Source organism: Rissa tridactyla, chromosome 1 (genome assembly GCF_028500815.1).
Source record: "Rissa tridactyla isolate bRisTri1 chromosome 1, bRisTri1.patW.cur.20221130, whole genome shotgun sequence".
In the NCBI taxonomy this organism is placed as follows: Eukaryota; Metazoa; Chordata; class Aves; order Charadriiformes; family Laridae; genus Rissa; species Rissa tridactyla.
In genome coordinates this window covers 151,569,362-151,588,830 of record NC_071466.1, presented here as the reverse complement: position 1 = coordinate 151,588,830, position 19,469 = coordinate 151,569,362, and the positions used below count along the sequence as shown (strand labels likewise).

The following is a 19,469-nucleotide window of genomic DNA, read 5'->3' as shown; positions in this document are numbered from 1 at the left end:
TTTTAATCCCCGTGATTGAGTTTGCTACTTTTTGTCCCTTCTGGCATAGCTCTGATAGTTTAAGCATGAGATGATGGATGATGACTAACAGGATGAAGCTGAATATTGGTTTACTTGCCAGCACCCCAGTATCCACATGTCATTAGAGAAAGAGCACAGAGTGACATTTGATAAATAAATAAGGTCAGCAATGAATGATGGGAATGATGTGCTGTAAAACAGGATACAGCACTGCTGAGATCAAGAGAGGACCAAACAATGCGATTAAAGCAATTCAAAGATGCTGATGCTTGCATTTTTTGGTTTTGTTTGGTTTTAGGTGAGTTGATGGAAGTATTTTTTTCCATCAGAACTTCTCATTGGACATCTAGTGTTTATAAGTGTGAAACACTTCAATGACTTTAAAACTACTGTGAAAAGCTTAGCTTAATTTGCTAAACCACTGAAGTCTATGCATAGTAGATATTGAACAAATATCAAATGGTACTTATGTGGTGTTTTTTACCCAAGCATTATAGCGTTAAGGGCCTGAAGGTGCAATTGTGTATAAGAAAAAGTGAAATCAAGTAATTACCTTATTTTGCACAGATTTAATTGTGTATTAATTTTCTGCTATGTGTGCAGTGTATTTGTAGATTTTATACCATTTTATTTTTACAGTGCAAAAAGAGAACAGAAGTTAAAAAATATGCATAAACAGTGATAACTTTATAGATAATAACCCTGCCAAACCCAAAAAGTCTAGGAAAAAAAGCAATTAAGAAAAGGAAAACCTATGGAAATTCAGGTCTTTATGGAGTAAACGCTATATATACAACCTGAGATGTCCTGTTGATTTCACATGTAATCTACTAACCCTGATCTACTCTTCTACCTCCATATTATCATACATATCCTAGTATTCATAGGTTTAAGCACGGTAGTCTGGTGAGAGTTTGGAACCCTTTGACTCTTCCATATGTGAAATGTAGAACATAGCTGAGCATACACAGTGGTCAGGTGCTTGGAACTTGTGTGTATCTTGCAGTTCAGGCTGCTGCACCTCCTGATCTCTAGTTTTCCTGCTAAAACCTGCTGAAAACAGTAGTCTGCTGACCAAACTCATAGATGCTGTGTTGACATTTTTGTTTGTGTTGACATTCTCCCTGTCCTATCCTGCTCTTCGTTCCCCTCCAGAATACTGGTGAGTTATCTCAGAGCTAGCCTCCAGGATACTCTTGCAGGCAAGTATATGTAGACAGACAGGAAATCTGGTCTCTAGTTTGAGTTTAGAGACACTTCACAACGATTAAGGTAAAGGAGTCCACCAAAGTAGATGAAGTACAGTGCCAGGAAATTGGTCAGTAGAAAAATGCTTTCATTCCAATGAGCAGTCAGTGGGGCATAAAGTTTGTGCAGGATTTTCTCATTGAACATTGAAATGTTTGGGATTGTTTTCCCTAACAAATTTGATGCCAGGCTGAAATGCCCCTGAATTGATGCTAGCTTCTCTGTCATAAGGAATTCTTAGTGTCCTGGTGTCCTTAATATACTGTGTAGGCATGCTTGTTTTCCCTATGATGCTAAATGAAATGCAAGTGAAAGAAAAAGAAATACTCCCTCAAATAATTTTTAAACAAAACAAGTATACATGGCAATGTGCAGTATAAGCACACTTTGGATAAAGCCATTTTTTTTGCCTTAAACTTTATCATCATTTAAGTGTCTTCTAACTGAATGTATGCATGTGTTTCTTGGGACCTTGCATTTAACTTTGAGATATGAGAGAGGGAGTGAGAAAGGAGAAAAAGAAATACAACAACAAAAAAAAATCCCCAAAACTTTTGTTAAAATTATTTCAGGGTTTTTAAATGCAGATGGAAAAAACTGAGAGAAACTAATCATAAGAGGAAAGATGACAGTCCTTCTAGAACCAATTTATGCTATTAAGAATAGTACAGCCACACTTGAAGGAAAATAGGGAAAATGCAATCTAAATAAATAGAAGAAGAAAAAACTTTTAAGAAATCTGTGTTTACTCTGGCACGCGACTGGCCTACACTGCTTTTGACATATTAGGAAGATTCTTGGCTGGGAGCTCCTAAAAGCACTTAAAAAGGCATATGTTTCTTTTCAGAATATAAGGGGCTTGGAATGTTTTCTTTAAACAGAATTCTTATAAATCTTTTTTTTATTTTTTTTTTATTTTGTGTGTACACACTTTGGAACAATTTCCTTAACTCCATTCCTCAGACCATTTGAAATAATTATTTTACTGACTATTTTTGCCAATTGTGTGGCCTTAGCTATCTATATCCCCTTTCCAGAAGATGATTCCAATGCCACCAATTCCAATCTGGTAAGTCCTTGATGGTGTTTAGTCTTACTATTTTGAAAGTTGTTTTAAAAAGTGACCAGAGAGACTGTCGAAGCTAGGGAACATAAATATATCCATCAAAGATGAGAACATAATAAAGTAAAAATTGTTTTTTTTGAGTGTTATGTCTCTTCTATTCATGTTAGCACCTGTTTCAGTTGAGCTGGCTTTAGAAAAGAATGTTCCAGAAATCGTGCGGGTGGTGAATGTGATGTTTTGGTTAACAAATTTTTGCATGCTCCAAAGTACTTGGTAAGTTTGAAACTGCAGGTGTTTGTGGAAGAAATCTTTTGATCATGGATTATATGGGGGGTTTGTCTTACAAAGTGCCATTGTGAAATCGATACTCCCCTCCTCTCAGGTGATACACGAGAGCACAGCTTGATGACTAATTTCTAGGAAGTACATTAATGCTTGCGTTTCACAGGCATGTTAGTTGAACAATGTTCATGGGTTTTGTTTTTTTTCTTTTTCCTACTTGTTGGGGGAGTATACATCTTCCTCTGTCACCACTGATGCTAATGTTGGTATTTTGGGATAGACCTGTCCATATAAAAAGGCGGGAGTATTTACTTTCGGCTTAGCATGAAGTTATAGCAAAGAATTCGGTTCAGTAAGGGCACAACACAAACCAGCTCTGGAACACAATTCACTGAATTAGCAGAAAACGTTTTTCTTCCTCTCAAATATGTGAACAAATCTTCTACTTGTCTGGCTGGATTGGGATGAAAACTTGCTCCTAGAGTTTAAGAGTTGGGTTGTTATTTCCTGATTAAAATTTACTGAGACATAAGACATTTTAGAGCAACGTAGGAGGAAAACAAAGCTATACTTCCAAAGTAGGGATAATTGGGATGGCTGACAGACGTCGTAATTAAAGTGATCCGTGCTGCTCTTGGAAGTCAGTTATATGATTAAAATCTCTTGCAGTTGTATAAAACAAATTGCAAACTTCAGGACTTTGCTGGAACAATACTTCTGTGCTTAAAAACAAACAAAAATGAACTAAAAAATTGTAGTGTAGTGCTCTTCCACTGTAACTCCTTAAAGAAGTTTTAAATTGGAGTAGGAGGAGATAAGTGATTGTTAACTTAACTATTCTCTGTATTTACAGAATAAGTGAGTTGGTCTTGTTCCTCTCTTGCTGCTGTCTCTGCTAGCTTGACTTAGTGTTTAACAATGATGAATTGTGGTGTGTATGTTTAAAACACTTCAGTATGGTACCTTTTAAAAATTAGTATGTTTTATTAAAAAACCCAGATTCAGTTGATCCTCTGGCTATAAAAGACAGTATGTTGTTTGTCGCACATTCTGACTTGCTAGGTTGAAAGAGGAAACCAAAGTGGAGTTGAAAGCTAGAGGACTCTTAATTTGTCTGGAGTTTAACTGGGTGTGGGTATAGGTATTTACCTTATTTCAGTGAGGAGACTGCTGGCTAATACTAGATTGGGAGCATATTCATAATTGAATGAAGTATATTGAAACTGTTCTACTATCAGAAAATATATGCACTTTGTGAGCTGAGTTTCTATTCTGCATCTGTTTTCCAAGACATCTTTTGCATCATTTGGTCAATCTTTCAAAACACTCCTGTTTAAAAAAAAAAAAAAAGGGGGGGGGAGGACGAGGAGGCACTGTCAATTTTTCTAAACTTCTGTGTCACAGAAGTAAGGGGAGAAGAAAGTAAAATGGGGGAGTCTGCTTGACTACACTTCATTCTTTCGGTCTTAATGGAAAAAGTAATTGAAAATGGAAAATGGGATACTTAGTATCCCATGAGGGGCACGCACTTGTGGAATTAAGCCCCTATTCTACACTGTAGATAAATCCCGAAGCTCTGACTGCTCTGTAGCCTTTTGTTCTATGATCTCCTGTTAATCCCTGTTTGTGCTTGTGGTTGTTAGGGTTTGTATGTTTTGTGGGGTTTTTTTGTTTTGTTTTTGTTTTGTCTGGGTGATATACATATATCTTGGCATGTATATACAGCTGTTGGGAAACAAACTTCTTGATTATACATCATATGCTGCATTCCCAAACTTTTCACAGAATGGTGAAGAGTTGTATGTTGCGATCAGTGAGTAAAATACTGAGCAACAGGGAGGGGAAGTAGAGGCAAACAGATGAGATAAGGGTGAAAGTATGTGTTAGTTGTGTTTTGGAATGGGATGAAAGAATAGATGCAACTTGTAGTTAAAGAAAAGCTATTCCAGATGGCAGGAACTGCAGGAGAGTGGGACCTTACTCTCAAAGAGCCAGACTGTACATGGAAGTGGCTAGAAAGAAGCTGGGGTTAATAATATGTTCTTGTAAAAGCTCATGTACTCACTTGATTTTTTTAAATATTTCTTTCCTACCTGTGAACCTGTATTTTGCAATCAGACTTATTTTGTAGCCATGAAGTCTGGAGTTCCAAAGGCTATAATCTGAAACAGGAAAGGAGTGTATGTCTGCAATGGGTACATGTAGGTTAATAGCGTGCACAGATGGGTGTACTGTGCAGAAGTGTGAGTCTGACCGAACGCATACAGAATTTGCCCAGAAGAAACTTTCACTTGTGTAAGAACTCTTGATTCATTTCCATTTTGCAGTTTAGTTTTTTTAGGGGGAAAGCTGCCACAAAACTCTCATGTCCCTGGCTTCCTGAGCCACCACAAATATCCTGAGATGTGAAGAAACTATATACAGAAAACACATGATGGATAGTAACTGTTTAACGAGGCCTGAGAGTGACACAACAGTTTTCCAATAAGCTGCCACTTTTCCCTTAGGGTCCGAGTATTCCTTCTCTAAGATTTCATCATAACTTTTCAAACAATGTTTTCCTTGCAGACTGAGGTAAAAATTCAATCAGTTGTTTTTTAACAAGCTAACAGAGTGGCGGGTGGTCAGAGAAGAGAAAGGAATTCTAATTGTGTGAATGGCTTCTTTCCTTCTCTCTGTAAAAGTAGAAAAAAGACAGCTAAATAATGTTTTGATAAATAATTGCTCTATATGAATTTCACAGATGTGATCAGCCACTGGTCAAATAAGGCATACTTACTGCTGTATGCCTTCCACAGAAGTCTTGGAGACACATGTTACAAAACCAGTAACCTTTAGTTATATCTCTGTTTTAATAAGCCTTGTCTTTAGGTGCAAGACCTATCTGATATGATGCCACAGTAATAAATATGAGCATTGGAACTAAATACAGAAGAGTCCAATAAATAATTCCTTCCTTCCCTTGTTAGCAAGGAATTGTGATTAGCTGTTACATATTACAAGTTTAGGCCAAATACTACACAGATATTCTGACCGGTTCCCTGCAATCTGGCTTCCTATAATAATAATTCCTATAAATCCTCACACCATTGTTATCAAGTCTAGGGATGGTAACTTGGATTGTGAAGCACTTCCATTTTTCAAATGCACATTTATACTAAACCCCAGATTTTGTATTTTTATGCTCACTGCAGCGTCTTTGTCACGGGATTTAAGAAAAATGCCAGAACAACATAACGTAGTAAAAACAAATGCTTGAAATTGGCTTCTGCAGTTCTTATATTTTACTTCTGCAGTGTGTTTGTTGGAAAACTACTGAAATCTCACAAACGGAGGGGAGTTGTATTGGGTGCAAAATCTTTTCGGTATTAATGAACTCTGCTGACACTTTGCTTAAATTTACAAGTAAAGAAAGCTCATGCATGACTGTGCAAAGAACAGTTATGTATTCTCTTGATGTAGTCAGGAAAATTGGAACTAGTTTGAGTGGAATTAAAGTTAGCCTGCATGAGAGGCTGGAACTGATATGGAGGCTTTCTGCTTGTTATCCCTTCAATTATGCATTAGAACAGAGATAACGTACATTTAGGAATAAAACTATAGACTGCCTAAGATAGGAAGCTGAGAGGAAAATGCTTCTGTCACTTTACTGGCAATTGCAAATGGCATATGCCTGGTCAATGTCACAGTATGGCGATAACATAATGAGGTTAAGACCAAGGTTTACAACACGTTCCGTGGAAGTCGACTCAGTCGGTTGTTTATGCTTTGGATAAACAGCAGGAGAAGATTCCTTGTGTTGTTTTGATAGCTCCGCTTTCTCTCCCTTGTCCTTATTACAGGAAGGAAATCCTGTTGTATGCTAGTTAAATTTAAAAAAAGATCTCTTGTGTTTATATGTGAGCTTATAATGGGATGTCACCTTCAGACTAATTTGTTAAATCTGAAATAGGACACAGTGAAAGTAAAGATGGGATATCTGCTTGCTTGTCAGTGCTTATGCCAGCCAGTGTTTGTGGGAATGCCTGCCTATGGAAAGGGGGCTTGCCTTTCAGGAAGGTATGGCTGCTTTATTAACTGGTGATTATGGTAGGATCCAGTTGAGCAGGTGATTCCTGTACAAAAAAGAAGAAAGTGTTCATAATCTTTTTGCATTTGCAGCAGACTGACACAATAGGTGTGTATGTGGCTGTATATACATATTACATTTCTAGATAATGGCATAACAAACTTCAGCATTTTTATATCAGAGAATTGTGGAGTCAGCACATTGAGCAGTCTCTCAATTTTTCTTGTGCAAACTCAAAGTGTTAGAGAGCAAAGTGGAGGTGATGGGGTCAGGAGAAGAAAGGATGGCTTTTCTGGATAAGGACGAATACTGCACAAAAGCCTTTTGGTTCTCTTGTGTCACTGCTATCGTTCTCTTGTGTCACTGCTATCGTTCTCTTGTGTGACAGTTCCCAACTAGTAAGTGAATACAGTAATGAGATATGCTACCATTAGAGGTGAGGTGCAGGGCGGGATAGAGTGGATATCAAGCTAATAAGCTCTGATAGGTTTATTAGCTTGGGCCTCATGCCAGCACTGCTACAGCTGGGAGAAGTTATAGAATTTAAAACCAAGGAGTAACTGAGAGAAGCGGGAAGAGAGGAGCTGAGAAGGCTGGAAAGGGACTGGAGTCAGGATGGGGAGAAGAAGAAAGGAGACTGTTCCAAAAAATCCTCGAGGACTTCCTCCAGTAATCACTGGACTTGTGATTTGCTAAGGAAGTTGAATATGATGGATTTTAGGCTTGACATTTCCCAAAGTCCTCAGAAGCCCTGCTTCCATCAGGGAGAGGCTGATACTCGGCATCTCTAGTAGTAGTGAAGCATGGAGGGGAAGAGCAAGCATTGGGTTTGAGAGGAAGATATTCAGGCTTGTCTGCTGGCATTGGCAAACTGTGTGGCCTTGGTTAAATTGCTGTCTCAATTTTCCCATCTGTAAAGTGGGTTGGTTATTGCTTTCATGGTGAAGGTAATTAGTCAGTGCCTTACATCACATAGACCAATACAAAGAATGCTGTAGAACAGACTGTCAAGAAAAGAATAAATTGTGTAGCAATCAGTTCCATACCAGTGGTCACTAACTGAACAAGAAGGGTAAAAAGTAGGATGGAGGCCTCATTTCTTCACACTGGTGGGGGCAGAACTTAATTTCCACAGAGAAGTGTGTAGGACTGCACTATCACAATTTGCTCATGTGCTCAATTTGAGGGGGGCTCTTAACTTTTGATGGTTAAATTTGCAGCCTTTGTATCTTTCTTTTAACACGGTGGTGTCATTTCCTAATCTTTGTGGAAACTGAACGGGTAAAGCAGATAGTAACACCTATACGTGTTACTCACAGAACCAAAACTTTGGATCCGCTGGGCAGGTCTCTGCCACTTGAGATGTCTGGATAATCAGCAGTGGTAAGAGGTGGTTCTCTGCTTGGACCAGGTGAAGATAGGATTGGGAAAATTTTTGGCAGAGGAATTCAGAGATGTTTGCCCAAAAAAGAGGAATGTTGTGCTCTATTCCAGGCACTGCAAAGGAATATACTTGAAGGGCTCTTCTGTATTTTTGAAAAAAGGGCTATTTCTGGCTTTTTCTTCCAATAATGCCTCCTTCTGAACCTCCCCCTATCACAGCTATAGTTGTCTGAGCTGTAACTCTTCCTCAGTTCTGCAATTTCTGTTCTCTTTCTTTACTGATCTTAAGAGTCCATACTTCAGGTTTCTTATCTTTCTATGATTTCATTAGCAGTTTCCTGTCCTGCACAGGGCTTGCTGTTGAGTCCCAATAAAATCCCAGCCCTCTGCTTTTCTTTATACCAGTGGTCCCAGTGTCCTCACCCAGTCTGTGCTTGTTGGTTACTATCTCTTGATCTGCTCTGAGATCTCTCATGTCTACATGTCCCCATTTCTTTTGTTGCTTTTTGATTCATTATCTTTGCTTTGCCAAGTAATTTTTCCCCCTCTAGCCCAGCTTCCATCAGACCTGTCCCTTTTGCTTTCCCTTTCTCCTCCCAACTGCAGTCTGCCCTCCACAGTGGTTTCATATGTTACTCACCTGTTTTCTCATTTGATCTCAGTGCTATCCTCACTCAGCTTCAGCTCCCTGCCTGCTTCTTTTGTTAATTCTAGTCCTGACTTCCCTTCTGCTCCTAAACCTGGTCTCTGTAACTAAGCAATCCCAGTGCCCTTTTCAGCTGCTTTGTTCTTATTTTCCAACTCCATTCTCAACACATCGGTCGCCCAGTCTGAGCCTGTCCCTCGTTTGGCCTTAGCCTTTTTGCTTTTGAAATCAGCAGTGCCCTTCCCAATGATCTCTGAATGGCAGTGGTACAAATACTGAGAGAGCGGCCCCAACTCAAAGTTCAGTTGTTTTATTCCAGCTTGATTCAGACCAGTGGAGAACAGTTATTCCGTGAGTCCTTGAAAGCCTTTGTAGCCTTTGCTCAGCTCTGTGGCTGTGGGACATACATTCTGGTCTGCAGAAGCTGCAAGATGCCTGATTAGTATTTGTAATGACAGTTTGGGTGTTAAGTCTTAGCAAGTCGCTGTGGAGCCTGTGCAGATGGAGGTTTTTGAAAGCCAATCTGGCTGAATTTATGTAGGTAGGCAAGGCACAAGATGCAGCCCTGATACAAAGACCATTAATTTGGCAGTTCGTATAACCTTGTTGCAAAGAATATGATCACTAAAGAAAATAGTTATTGAGTTGCTTTTTTTTAAACTGGGATAAATCTGTGGATATTGTTAAACTGTTCTGTCTGAAACAGTGCATAAGTATTCAGCCTGAGATGGAAACCAACCTCAAACTGTAGTATTAACTAGTAAAATCACAATTAAAAGCAGCTGAAAACAGTATCTTAATAATGGAAAGTGTTGGGTAACTGTTACAGAAGTAGCACTAGAGATTCACCTCCACTAATATCTTCCATATTAAAGTGTGACACAGTGCTTCACTGAATCAGTGAGATATTGAAAACTGGCATAACAGGCTTTCAGAATTAAATAATGGATTACATATAATGCTGTAACCATATCGAGTACATTTACATTATGCAGTATATAATGTAGTAAAGAGAAGAGAATTAAGAGATACAGACCAAGGGGAAAAAGTAAGTTTCAGATAGGATTTGAACTATGAGACTTTAAAGCAAAATTCAACTATTCAAGAAGGGCTGTCCTGGTTTGGAGAAGCTGCAGAGGAAGGACCTTTGTACAAAGAGCTACAAGATTGGTAGAACAAATGGATACTCCTTTTCGCTTACAGTAAGACTGTAAGTGTAAGTTGTGCAAGTAGGAATATAAATTGTGGTGGAAAAAAGTAAATCTGTTACACAAACCTAGTATGTCCATGGAAACAGTAACTTGCAATCTGCAGGTTGTATGTTTCTGTATAAGTGGTTTTGAAACTTTAACTATATATTTTGGTTCTGATTGACAGCAAGTTTATTGGTTTAGTCCAAACATAGAGCCACTTATCCCACTTCTTTAGACAGCTCTGATTACCATTTTCCCTTTCTTTATGTGTAAGCTTTATAAATCTTTGACTTATCAAGTGTGTTTTAAATATTTCTTTTTTTTTCAGGTAGCAATTATTCTTGTTTATCAAACCTGAAGTTCACTGTAGGATGCCTTTTTTTTTTTTTTTTTTCCCTGTTCAGGAAAGATAGGAAAAATGTGGAAGCAGGCCAAATAAGAGATTTCAAGTACTGTTGTTTTCTCTGTAGTCTAATTCCTGCCCCTGCAAAAGTAATACAGTCTTTTAAAAACAGTGGAAGATTTTTCTTGTATTGTTTTTTGGTACAAGTATCCTTATCCCTCTGTAAGTCTGTGTGTTGTTAGACTTCTGTTCATGAGTTCATCAGAATCCTTTTAATGATGTTAAGAAAAAAGCATCTCTATCTAGAAATTCAATAGATTATTTATGATTTTTGGGTTCCTTTATGTATAGTTCGTATTATACCACATTCTCGGGTTTTTAGTCAGGCAAACTTCCCATTGACTTCACTGGAGTTTATTTGTCTAAGTCACCCAATTCCATCCACTAATTTAGTGCATGCTATTGACAAACAATTGTTGGAACACTGGGCTTTGCTGACATCTACAAAATCATTGACTCTGGAGGCAATACTTCTTGTACTTGTGCAAACTAGGAAAAAAACACAACAACTTTTCATAATTCCCTTAGAAATAAAAGAATAGATGTGCTGCTTGCCAAGGGGCAGAATTGCCAGAAGGAAAGAATATGTTTTGTATGTTCGTCAAACTTTTGACTAGCTATTCCTCTCAGGGACAATTCCTATTTTTTCCCCTGCTTAATAACTCCTAAAACATGAGGGCCCATGTGTCATAGCAGCTCTTCAGTCCTCCTGCCTGAACAAAAGACAGCCTATGCTCCAAAGCACACTAAGACCATCCTTGAATTTCACTTTTGTGAGGTGCTGGACAATTTATAAATGAGTTTGTCTACAACCTCATGGAATAAAATTCTCTTTTCTTGTACAGTAACTGTGAAGAGTAACTTATCAATGGTATCTCTCTATTAAGAATACAATGTTGGAAGTTCACCAGTTAGGGGAAGACTTCCAGTAAGCAGCAGGGAAATATTCATTAACATCTCTTCAGTATGTTGCATTTCTGGCAGATGCTGGGAAGCTGGCACAACAGGTTATCTCTTTAAGACATCCTGAGCAAGTTCTGTTTCACCTAAGCCTGGGCAAGGGAGCTAGACCATCTTTGGACTGCAGTGTTTTTCTAATCTTTTGCTATAACCTTAATAACCTGTGATGGTCTATGGGACGCTGAGACACTTTAATGATGTATACCTGTAAAGTTTTGTACTTGCATGATGTAAATTGATGTCTTGATGCTCACAGTGAGCTTATCCATGGAGACCTCAGGCTCTAATGCAAAACACCTGGCTAAAGGAGCATACTTGCTCTTTGAAAACTGTTACCCTCCTGTGGTTGCTCGTAGTACAGTTTCTTTCCAGTCTCTCTAACAGTGGTGTTAGCACCTTTAGCCCCATGCATTAAATTTGACAATGGCAGGAGCAAGATGCCCAACTCCACAGTATAAGCTTTGCGGAAGTAACATGTACGTGGTTCCCCCTCTAGCTGTGTTGGCGAGTGTGCAACTGTTTTTCAGGCTGTTCTGATAAACTTGCACGGATGGAGAGTTTTGGGGTTTTGGAATTCTTCCTCTTCTGCTGGCTTGCTGTTGTCTGTTGCTTGTAAAATTTATATTTAGGTAGCTTATATTAGAAACTGAAGCAAACATCTTTTGCATATGATTATCTTCATCTGGTATGTTGAAATGTTTTTCTGGTTAGCAAGAAATGTGCTTAATATTTCACCATGCTTCAGATCAAAGAGTAATAGTAAAGGCTTTTTATGTTGACATTTTAAAATGTTTTAATTCTATTGCATACCCTCAAATATAAATCCTCACTCAAAAGTGGAACTTGCATGTTATTTTACTATTATTATTTTTATCCATTGAAAACCACTTGCAGTATTGTTATCCTTGTGTGGCCTTATTGTTTGTTAGAGTCACTTTAAAACAAGAATCCCTGTTTAAATGAGATTAATGCAGCCAAACATGTGGTCACAAAAGATTTTTAAAGATCTAGTTGCATAATTGTTTCACAATCTAAACTTGTATTTAAAAACAAACAAACAGAAAGCTTCTCCTCATTATGGTCACCAAGATAATGTCTGAATCTGAACAAAAGGCACATCAATGTCCTTCAGGAGTAGTTGGCTGAGATGAAAGACTGCAAGATGAAATAACATCGAAGAGAATGAACAGCTCCTATTCACCTCCTCTAGCTGTTAACTCTAAATCATAACAATGACAAACTAAGATCTCAAACACACATAAGATTTGTACCACTCTAATGACAGATATGGGGACACTTAACTGTTAAGGATTGTTTTTCTGTGGAACAAGGAAATCTGCTGTCTCTGGTCTTCAAAGCCACTGCTGTCCTTGCAACAAAGGGAAGGAAATAGAAGATTTCCAGCTTCCCACTTCTATTAAATGCTTCAGGTGCCTCCTGAGTCCAAGAAGCTAACTAAGCATTTGCTTGTGCAAATAATGAATAATCATGTGCAACTATGTTAACAGAGTGGCACTTTATTTTCCCTTGGAGTTTTCTATAAAATCCAGTGCTGTATGTCAAAGTAGGTAGAACAGTAGGTAAAAATTGCTGTCTGCATGTAGAAGTCTAGGCTGGATGTGCAGATGTGGTGTAGACCTCAAGCTGCATTGATTTCTACCAGCAAGAAACCGATCAATCTCCTTTAAACCAAACAACTTGTATCCTAATTCTTATAAGTCATTAATCGTGATTTATTCTTCCCTTATTCAACCTGGATGAAGTTTTAGCTGTGAATCAAGTCACTGACTTTTTTTCATAGCTTTTATCTTATTTAACACTTTCACTGTATCCTTCTTCTCATTTGACAATTATGTAATTTTTATCCATCTCTGGGGTGTGATGCTTTCATCCTGACATAAAATAAGTTCTTGTTTATATCAGTTCAAACTCCAGCATTACCTTTTACTTATTCAAATTAAACATTTAACACATTTTGCAAGACACATCAGGTTCCAGTTTCAGCCTCTTTTTTTTTTTAAATATTGGATGTGAATATTAATGTCTAAATCTATTTTGTCTACAATTTTAATTGTCCCTATGATAAAACCAGCACTGCTGTTACTTTGTTTTCCTTTTGAAGCATCAGGCTGTTACATGCAAGTATTTGATAGGGGAATCGGGAGAAAAAGGAAGAAACAGATGAAGCAAAGTTGAATGTTTCAGCCTTTCAGAGGCCATGAAATATGAGAACGTGTTTGAGTCTTTTGGATGATCTTCTGCACTGAATCTTATGGAGTGAAAGAGAAAGAGGAGGGGAAAATATATGCTGGAATGTATTTGAAACTCTCAGAAAGTTTAATTCTGCTAAGTTTTGAGCATGTACATAGCAGTTACATTGCAGAGGCTATGGCTCCATGAGGGATATTGTGTTTTAAAGGTTTAAAGACCAGGAGCTAATCTAGGGAAAATGCGATCCAGTATTTCAGAGAAGTAAGTCCTGATACAACTATGGAAATATTTCTGATAAATATCTCTTGAAATAAATTCAGTCCTGGCTGACAGCTCCTTTTGGAAATGTTTACCTTTGCTTTCACATTTCAATACTGTGTTGAAAAAGGATACCACAGAGATATTGATCCCCCTTTCAGAGGAAGAGAGATCACAGCTTCTATTCAAGCTGCTCCTCATGTACTTCTCTGCTCTATTCATCTTGGTTACTCAAGTCACTTTCCATGGTAGGCACGTAACCTTGTTGGGCTCTGGTATGAATCTAAAGTAGTGTGTTTAAAACAGTCAGTGGTTCTTGTGGCTCATTCCCCGCCCCACCCCTGTGCCCCTGCCCCCCCCCCACTATCCAGACCTGAACTAACATGGCTCCCATCTTGTGTGCCTGTTGCTGCTCTTCAATAAAATACAAAGAAAAGTTCCATTGGATTATAAGTTATACATTTTTCCTTTTCTTAAAAGAATAATAATTTCCAAAGAAGGATTTTTTGAATCACTGATTCTTAAATATGTCTTGGTGTTTTTTAAAAGCCTCTGTTGAACTAATATATTGAAGCAGAACTTACAAAGACTGTGGTTATACCTTTGCTAGGATCCACTTCTGAGATCTTGGGGGTATTGGATATTTCTGGGTGGTGCTCATAGCAACTCACACCACCCAGCGGCTTTGCAATTGTCAGAGGTAGGCCTTGTTCCTGTCATTCCTCATCTTTAACAAAAGTACACACTTATACTGACACAGACGTTCAGGGTAACAGGCACCAGTCTGGAGGCTTCTCCCTTGTCTCTGCATGCAGACACAGCAGCAGCTGCGTGTGTAGGAGGAGTGCCTCTTCCTCTTCCTTGCACCTTCCCTCCTGTCTCACTGGGATGGGTAGCAGGTCCATTTGACAGTCTGTGCAGGAAAGGAGGCTATTCTGCTTTTGAAATAGCAGGTGAGGCCTTTCACTGTTCTCCCATGGGTGACTGTTTTAAGCTTTGATCAGGAGAGTGTCGAAAATTGCCTCTAATCGATGCATCTGCATATATGGACAGAGGGCTGAACACAGCTAAATACAGTGATAACCATGTTGCTCTGTGTGCCTCTGGCTATAGGAACTGATGTGCCTTTACTGTTCCAGCCCAGAAGGCAAACTGGGCTCAGCAGAGCCTTTGACCTTTTGAAAGCATGAAAATCCATAGGGAGCTGAAAATGATTCCTTTTTTGTAGAACTGCTTAAAATAAAGTGGCCTATGACCTCTTGAAAGTATGCCTGACCCTGTGGGAATAGGGAGAGACCAAATGAACTAGACCATAGCAGGACCTAGAGGTGAGCTCAAACTCAAATTTGAAGGCAAAGTTCATAGATCAGACTATATTGTAAAGTGGGAGTTGGTGACTTCAAGCCTCTGGTCTTGCTTTCCACTGGTCATATAAATTCATGCAGTAATTGTGCTGTCAAGAAAAGGGAAGATGTGTATAGCATATTTGTAAGGACAACCTCAGTTCTAATTCAAAGCTGCTTAAGAATAATGTAACCTGAAAAAAGATAGAGTTGGTGTTTTTTTTTTCATTCCTCCATACATTATTCTACTACTATACAAATTTACGCCAAAAATGAAAATGTCTTTCCTAGCCTCACGTAAATTCTGACAGATTATGTTTGACTCATGGCTTAATTGTTCCTATTATAAGGACCGCAACTTTTTCTATGTTTTCACTATTTCCTGATGATGACTCTTATATTTCTTTCTCCTGAAAATACTCATCAGCATCATCTTTGAAGGATGGACGTTGGAGGTACATAAAGTTTTCAGTGGTGCTCTCGCTAACACAGCGTAGAAAATTAATAACTTTTCTCTGCTTCAGTTTTTCTTCTTGGGCATCCTAGAATCTTATCAGCCATCTTATCCAAGATCTTTGCCCTGATGGTTATGTTCAGTTGACTTTGGACATGATCTGGAAGCCACCCTGAAGAATGGTTCCTCTGTAATATATAATGACACTTTGATAATTTTAGCCTACATTCCTTGATCCCAGATACATATCTTTGTTTTTGGCTATGCTGAAACACATTGTTCAATAGTTCCCAATTCTCTGATAAATACTCTGAAGCTTGTAGTGCTTTAGCAAAATTGGAAGCTTGCAGATTGATCTCTGTTGGTAAGTGAGTCTCACTCGAACAGCTTGCAAACATGTTGTGTTTCTTCTCCTGTTTGGCTGTTCCTGTCATGTCTCTAGATCTTCTTTCCATCTTACCTGCTGGAGCCCTGCATAGTATACAAATAATTATGTAGTTATTCTGTTCTGCTATCAGTAAATACGTTTTAATTGGACTAGAGAGCAAGAGAGACTGTGGGCTTTGAGTCTGTTGTATTTACTTGCCATATTAAAGCCTGTTATTTTAGATCCCCTGGTCTGAATCAGAAAACCAAAAACTGAAAGCTTGTAAACAAATCCAGATCCTGATTCCTAAGACACAGATGAGAACATATTCTCCCTCATAGTACATAAGTGAGAAAAGCGGTGATGATTGTAAAGCAAACACTGGGGGGAAAAAGGCTCATAGGATAATGTACAGAAAAAAAAGCACCAAGTGAATTTTAAAAAGCCCTTATGTTATGCCTGGGCAACAAGGATTGTACAACAATTTGTTCAGACACTTAATGTCAGAAAAAGAAATCATTCTGCTTCAGGATATTTGCCATTTTCATTACAATAGTGAAATACTGTATACAGCCCTAAATGTTTTGGAATCTAATCTCATCATGTCCATCAAATGACCATGCTTGAGGTATTTATTGATGAGGCTGGATAAATCCTAGCTGAAGAGAACACCACTTGTTATGGAGTGAGTAAAATCCTGGGCATGATGCCAGACTCTCGGGGACAATTTTGCCTTGATGGCATGTAGTGATTTATACTTGTCTTTGCTTCCATCACTGAGTGCTAGAACAGGGAGAAGGGAGGAAGGAGGAAAGCAAAAACACTATTTTCACAGGGATGATATTTACTTAAAAATTAAAATCTTATTGCCTCACCATTTTCTGGGGCGGGGGGGAAAGTAGACTCCTAACAATTTGAAATGATATAGTCTGTGCTAAACATCAGTTGGATATGATGGTTGTGATGATTCTTTCTCACCCTAAATTAATTTTTTCATGCTGAAATACTCATAATCCTATGACAAACAGAAGCTTGTTTAAATTAAATAATCTTAGACTGGACTTCTGATAAGTAGACTGAATTCTTAGTAGAATTTGTCTTGCTACTCAGTGATGTTTTGTTTCAGTGAGCAAAAATTCATTTTCCAGTCTGCTTTCAGTGAATCATAGAGAAGTCTATACACTTTAAAGATGGAAAATGACCGATACATAGAAGCCTTTTATGACTTTCAATAAAGCTTTTTGTTTTGCTACCTTATTAAAATGAATTTTTGCACTTGGGAGCTGACTGACTTTTGCAAGGAGCAGTAGTTTCCACCTATTCCCTATAGCCTTACAGGAAAATAGTGTTCCCGGACAGAAGTTGAGTCAGGAGAGAGAAATGACTCATTCTTTGTACTGTTCCCCTCTGACTTTACTTCAGGAACAATCAAGAGGTTTAGTCTGAAGTATGACTGTTGTATAAGAATGCAGAAAGTTTACATTAACTCTAGGGGAGAATGGAACAAGAATGTGGGAGAAGTCCATTGAGGGTTAATAAATAGACAAACTGCATCAGTCCGAGGAAATCCCCTGAGCTGAAAATCATTGCAAGCTGGGACAGTAGGTGGGAGAGGTACATGCCTGTCCTATAGGACAAGGGAAGCCAAAAGATCTTCCTTTGGCTTTTGATTATGGTCACTCTTGGACACATGGTACTGAGTTAGATGAATCCTTTTTTGTGGGGGGGCTGGGGAAGCCTGAACACCAGAACTTTAGAATTCAAAATCCCGAGAGAATCCAAGACTTCATGTTTTATGGTTTTGTGGACAACCTTCTGCTGTCATGAAGAGGAAGGAAAGAAAAGGAACCAATGTATTTTGAATACCTGAGACTCATAATGCTGAAATTGTCTTTTAAGGACAGTTGCCTTTTAGTGAATTTGGCTTAATGGAACATAATTGTAAGTGAAGCTGAAGATTTGCGGCTTGTTATTTTAATTAAATCTGAGCAAGGAGGAAGGTTCAAGGCTGCCAGCTAAGAAGCTTATCCTGAAACAGTAATGTAGGAGCTGTCAAACTCAGGTAGACATCTGAAAATGCACTTTTACCTCAAATTGCTAATTTTGTTGGTAATAAGCTTTGACTTCATACGTATTGTGGACTGAGATCTGAATGAATTTGGGAAATGAAATCTGAAAACTATTCATAGGGAATTTTCTCCTTTCACATCCGTTCACGTGGGAGAACTCTTCCCAAGAACATCACTTTAAGAAACCAATAAAAGGGAATTAATTAGGCTGGTCATCAAAGCTGTGGCTTGTAAACCCAAAGCACCAGTGATTCCTGCCATGAGATAATACTGTCCAGATATATTTAAGGTGGCATTGTTAACAGCAAAACTAAATTCTGTGCTTTCCTGAATCTTTCAGGATGCTGTCATGGATTGTCCAAAGCACTGAAGGTGAAAGTGGTCTTCCTGTTATATAAAGAAGTCTTTGTTTGGGGAATTCAGTAATTGTGAAAGAGTATTCAACAGAAGTTCTTCAACTCAGGATGGTACGGAGAGTTGGAAAAGTGGTATTAAGCTGAGATGGCAATCTCAGCTAGAAATTGAGGGGGAAGGAAACAGATAATATCACGAAGTTGGTTTGCTCATTTGTGATATAGTCCTCTATTCAAAACATATCTTTTTAAATCTGATTTTGTTTTCACAGTGCAGTTAAGCAAGTGAAATTGGAAATGTGTAAAGTGACACCACGAATCCTGCATTACAGTCTTGGCAATGTAATGTCACAAAGAAGCTGACAATTCACCATCAGACTTGTGACACTTTTTTTTTCTATTCGTGATGTCCTTCAGTAGCTTTATTTCAAGGAGTTTTCAGTGGAGAGTCACATACAAGGACTATAAAGGAGATGGCAGGACCCAAGACATTTCAGCCTCTCTCCAAGGAAAACAGACCTAGCAGCACGGTCTAGATACTGTCCCTATTTTCATCAATTCCCTAGCAAGTTTGAGTCCAGATATAAGTGTCCCAGATATCAGAAAAATGGATCTCTCTAAGGCCTCAGAAACCTTGCCTGAACAGAATCCTCTCAGTCTTTCCAATAAAGTTCCTGACCGGGGAACTTAGAAGATAGCTTACAGGAACAGGCTATGCTTATTACTTGCGCACAGTATCAACAAATGCCAGCTTTAATCACATAGGGGTATTCTACCCATTTTAAGAAGGTATCTGCTTCTTTTTTAGTCTTTTTACTTTCTACATAGAGGAAGCACAGCACTAGTTTTTTCCAGGGTAGCTTAGCCAGTTTACCAACTGTGCAGCAGTTATACTGCAACCCATTCAAAACTGGGCATGCAAGAACTTTGAGGCAACTGCATTCTCTCTATATCAGTAATGAAAGGGAATTTCTCTGGGCCCAGGAACTAGCCGGGGATGAGCTCTGTGGCATCTAGGTCAGTCTCTAGTGGTTGTCTGATCTGAAGGTCTGGATGCTGACTCTTTATGTTGGGGAATATCCTGCTGGTTTTGCATTTGGTTTTGGCATTTCTCAGATTCTCTAGGAAGACAGTTCAGCAAAA

At 38.5% G+C, this 19,469-nt stretch overlaps 1 protein-coding gene across 24 annotated transcripts in view; it reads left to right on the top strand.

The window, feature by feature from the left end:
• CACNA1C (calcium voltage-gated channel subunit alpha1 C) overlaps window positions 1-19,469 on the top strand; it is a 489,873-nt gene that overhangs the window by 77,744 nt on the left and 392,660 nt on the right. For all 24 annotated transcript variants that reach the window (XM_054201788.1, XM_054201724.1, XM_054201725.1 and 21 more), the window contains exon 3: window positions 2,234-2,338. In XM_054201788.1, the coding sequence (XP_054057763.1) occupies window positions 2,234-2,338 (105 nt within the window). The remainder of the gene's footprint in view (window positions 1-2,233; window positions 2,339-19,469) is intronic.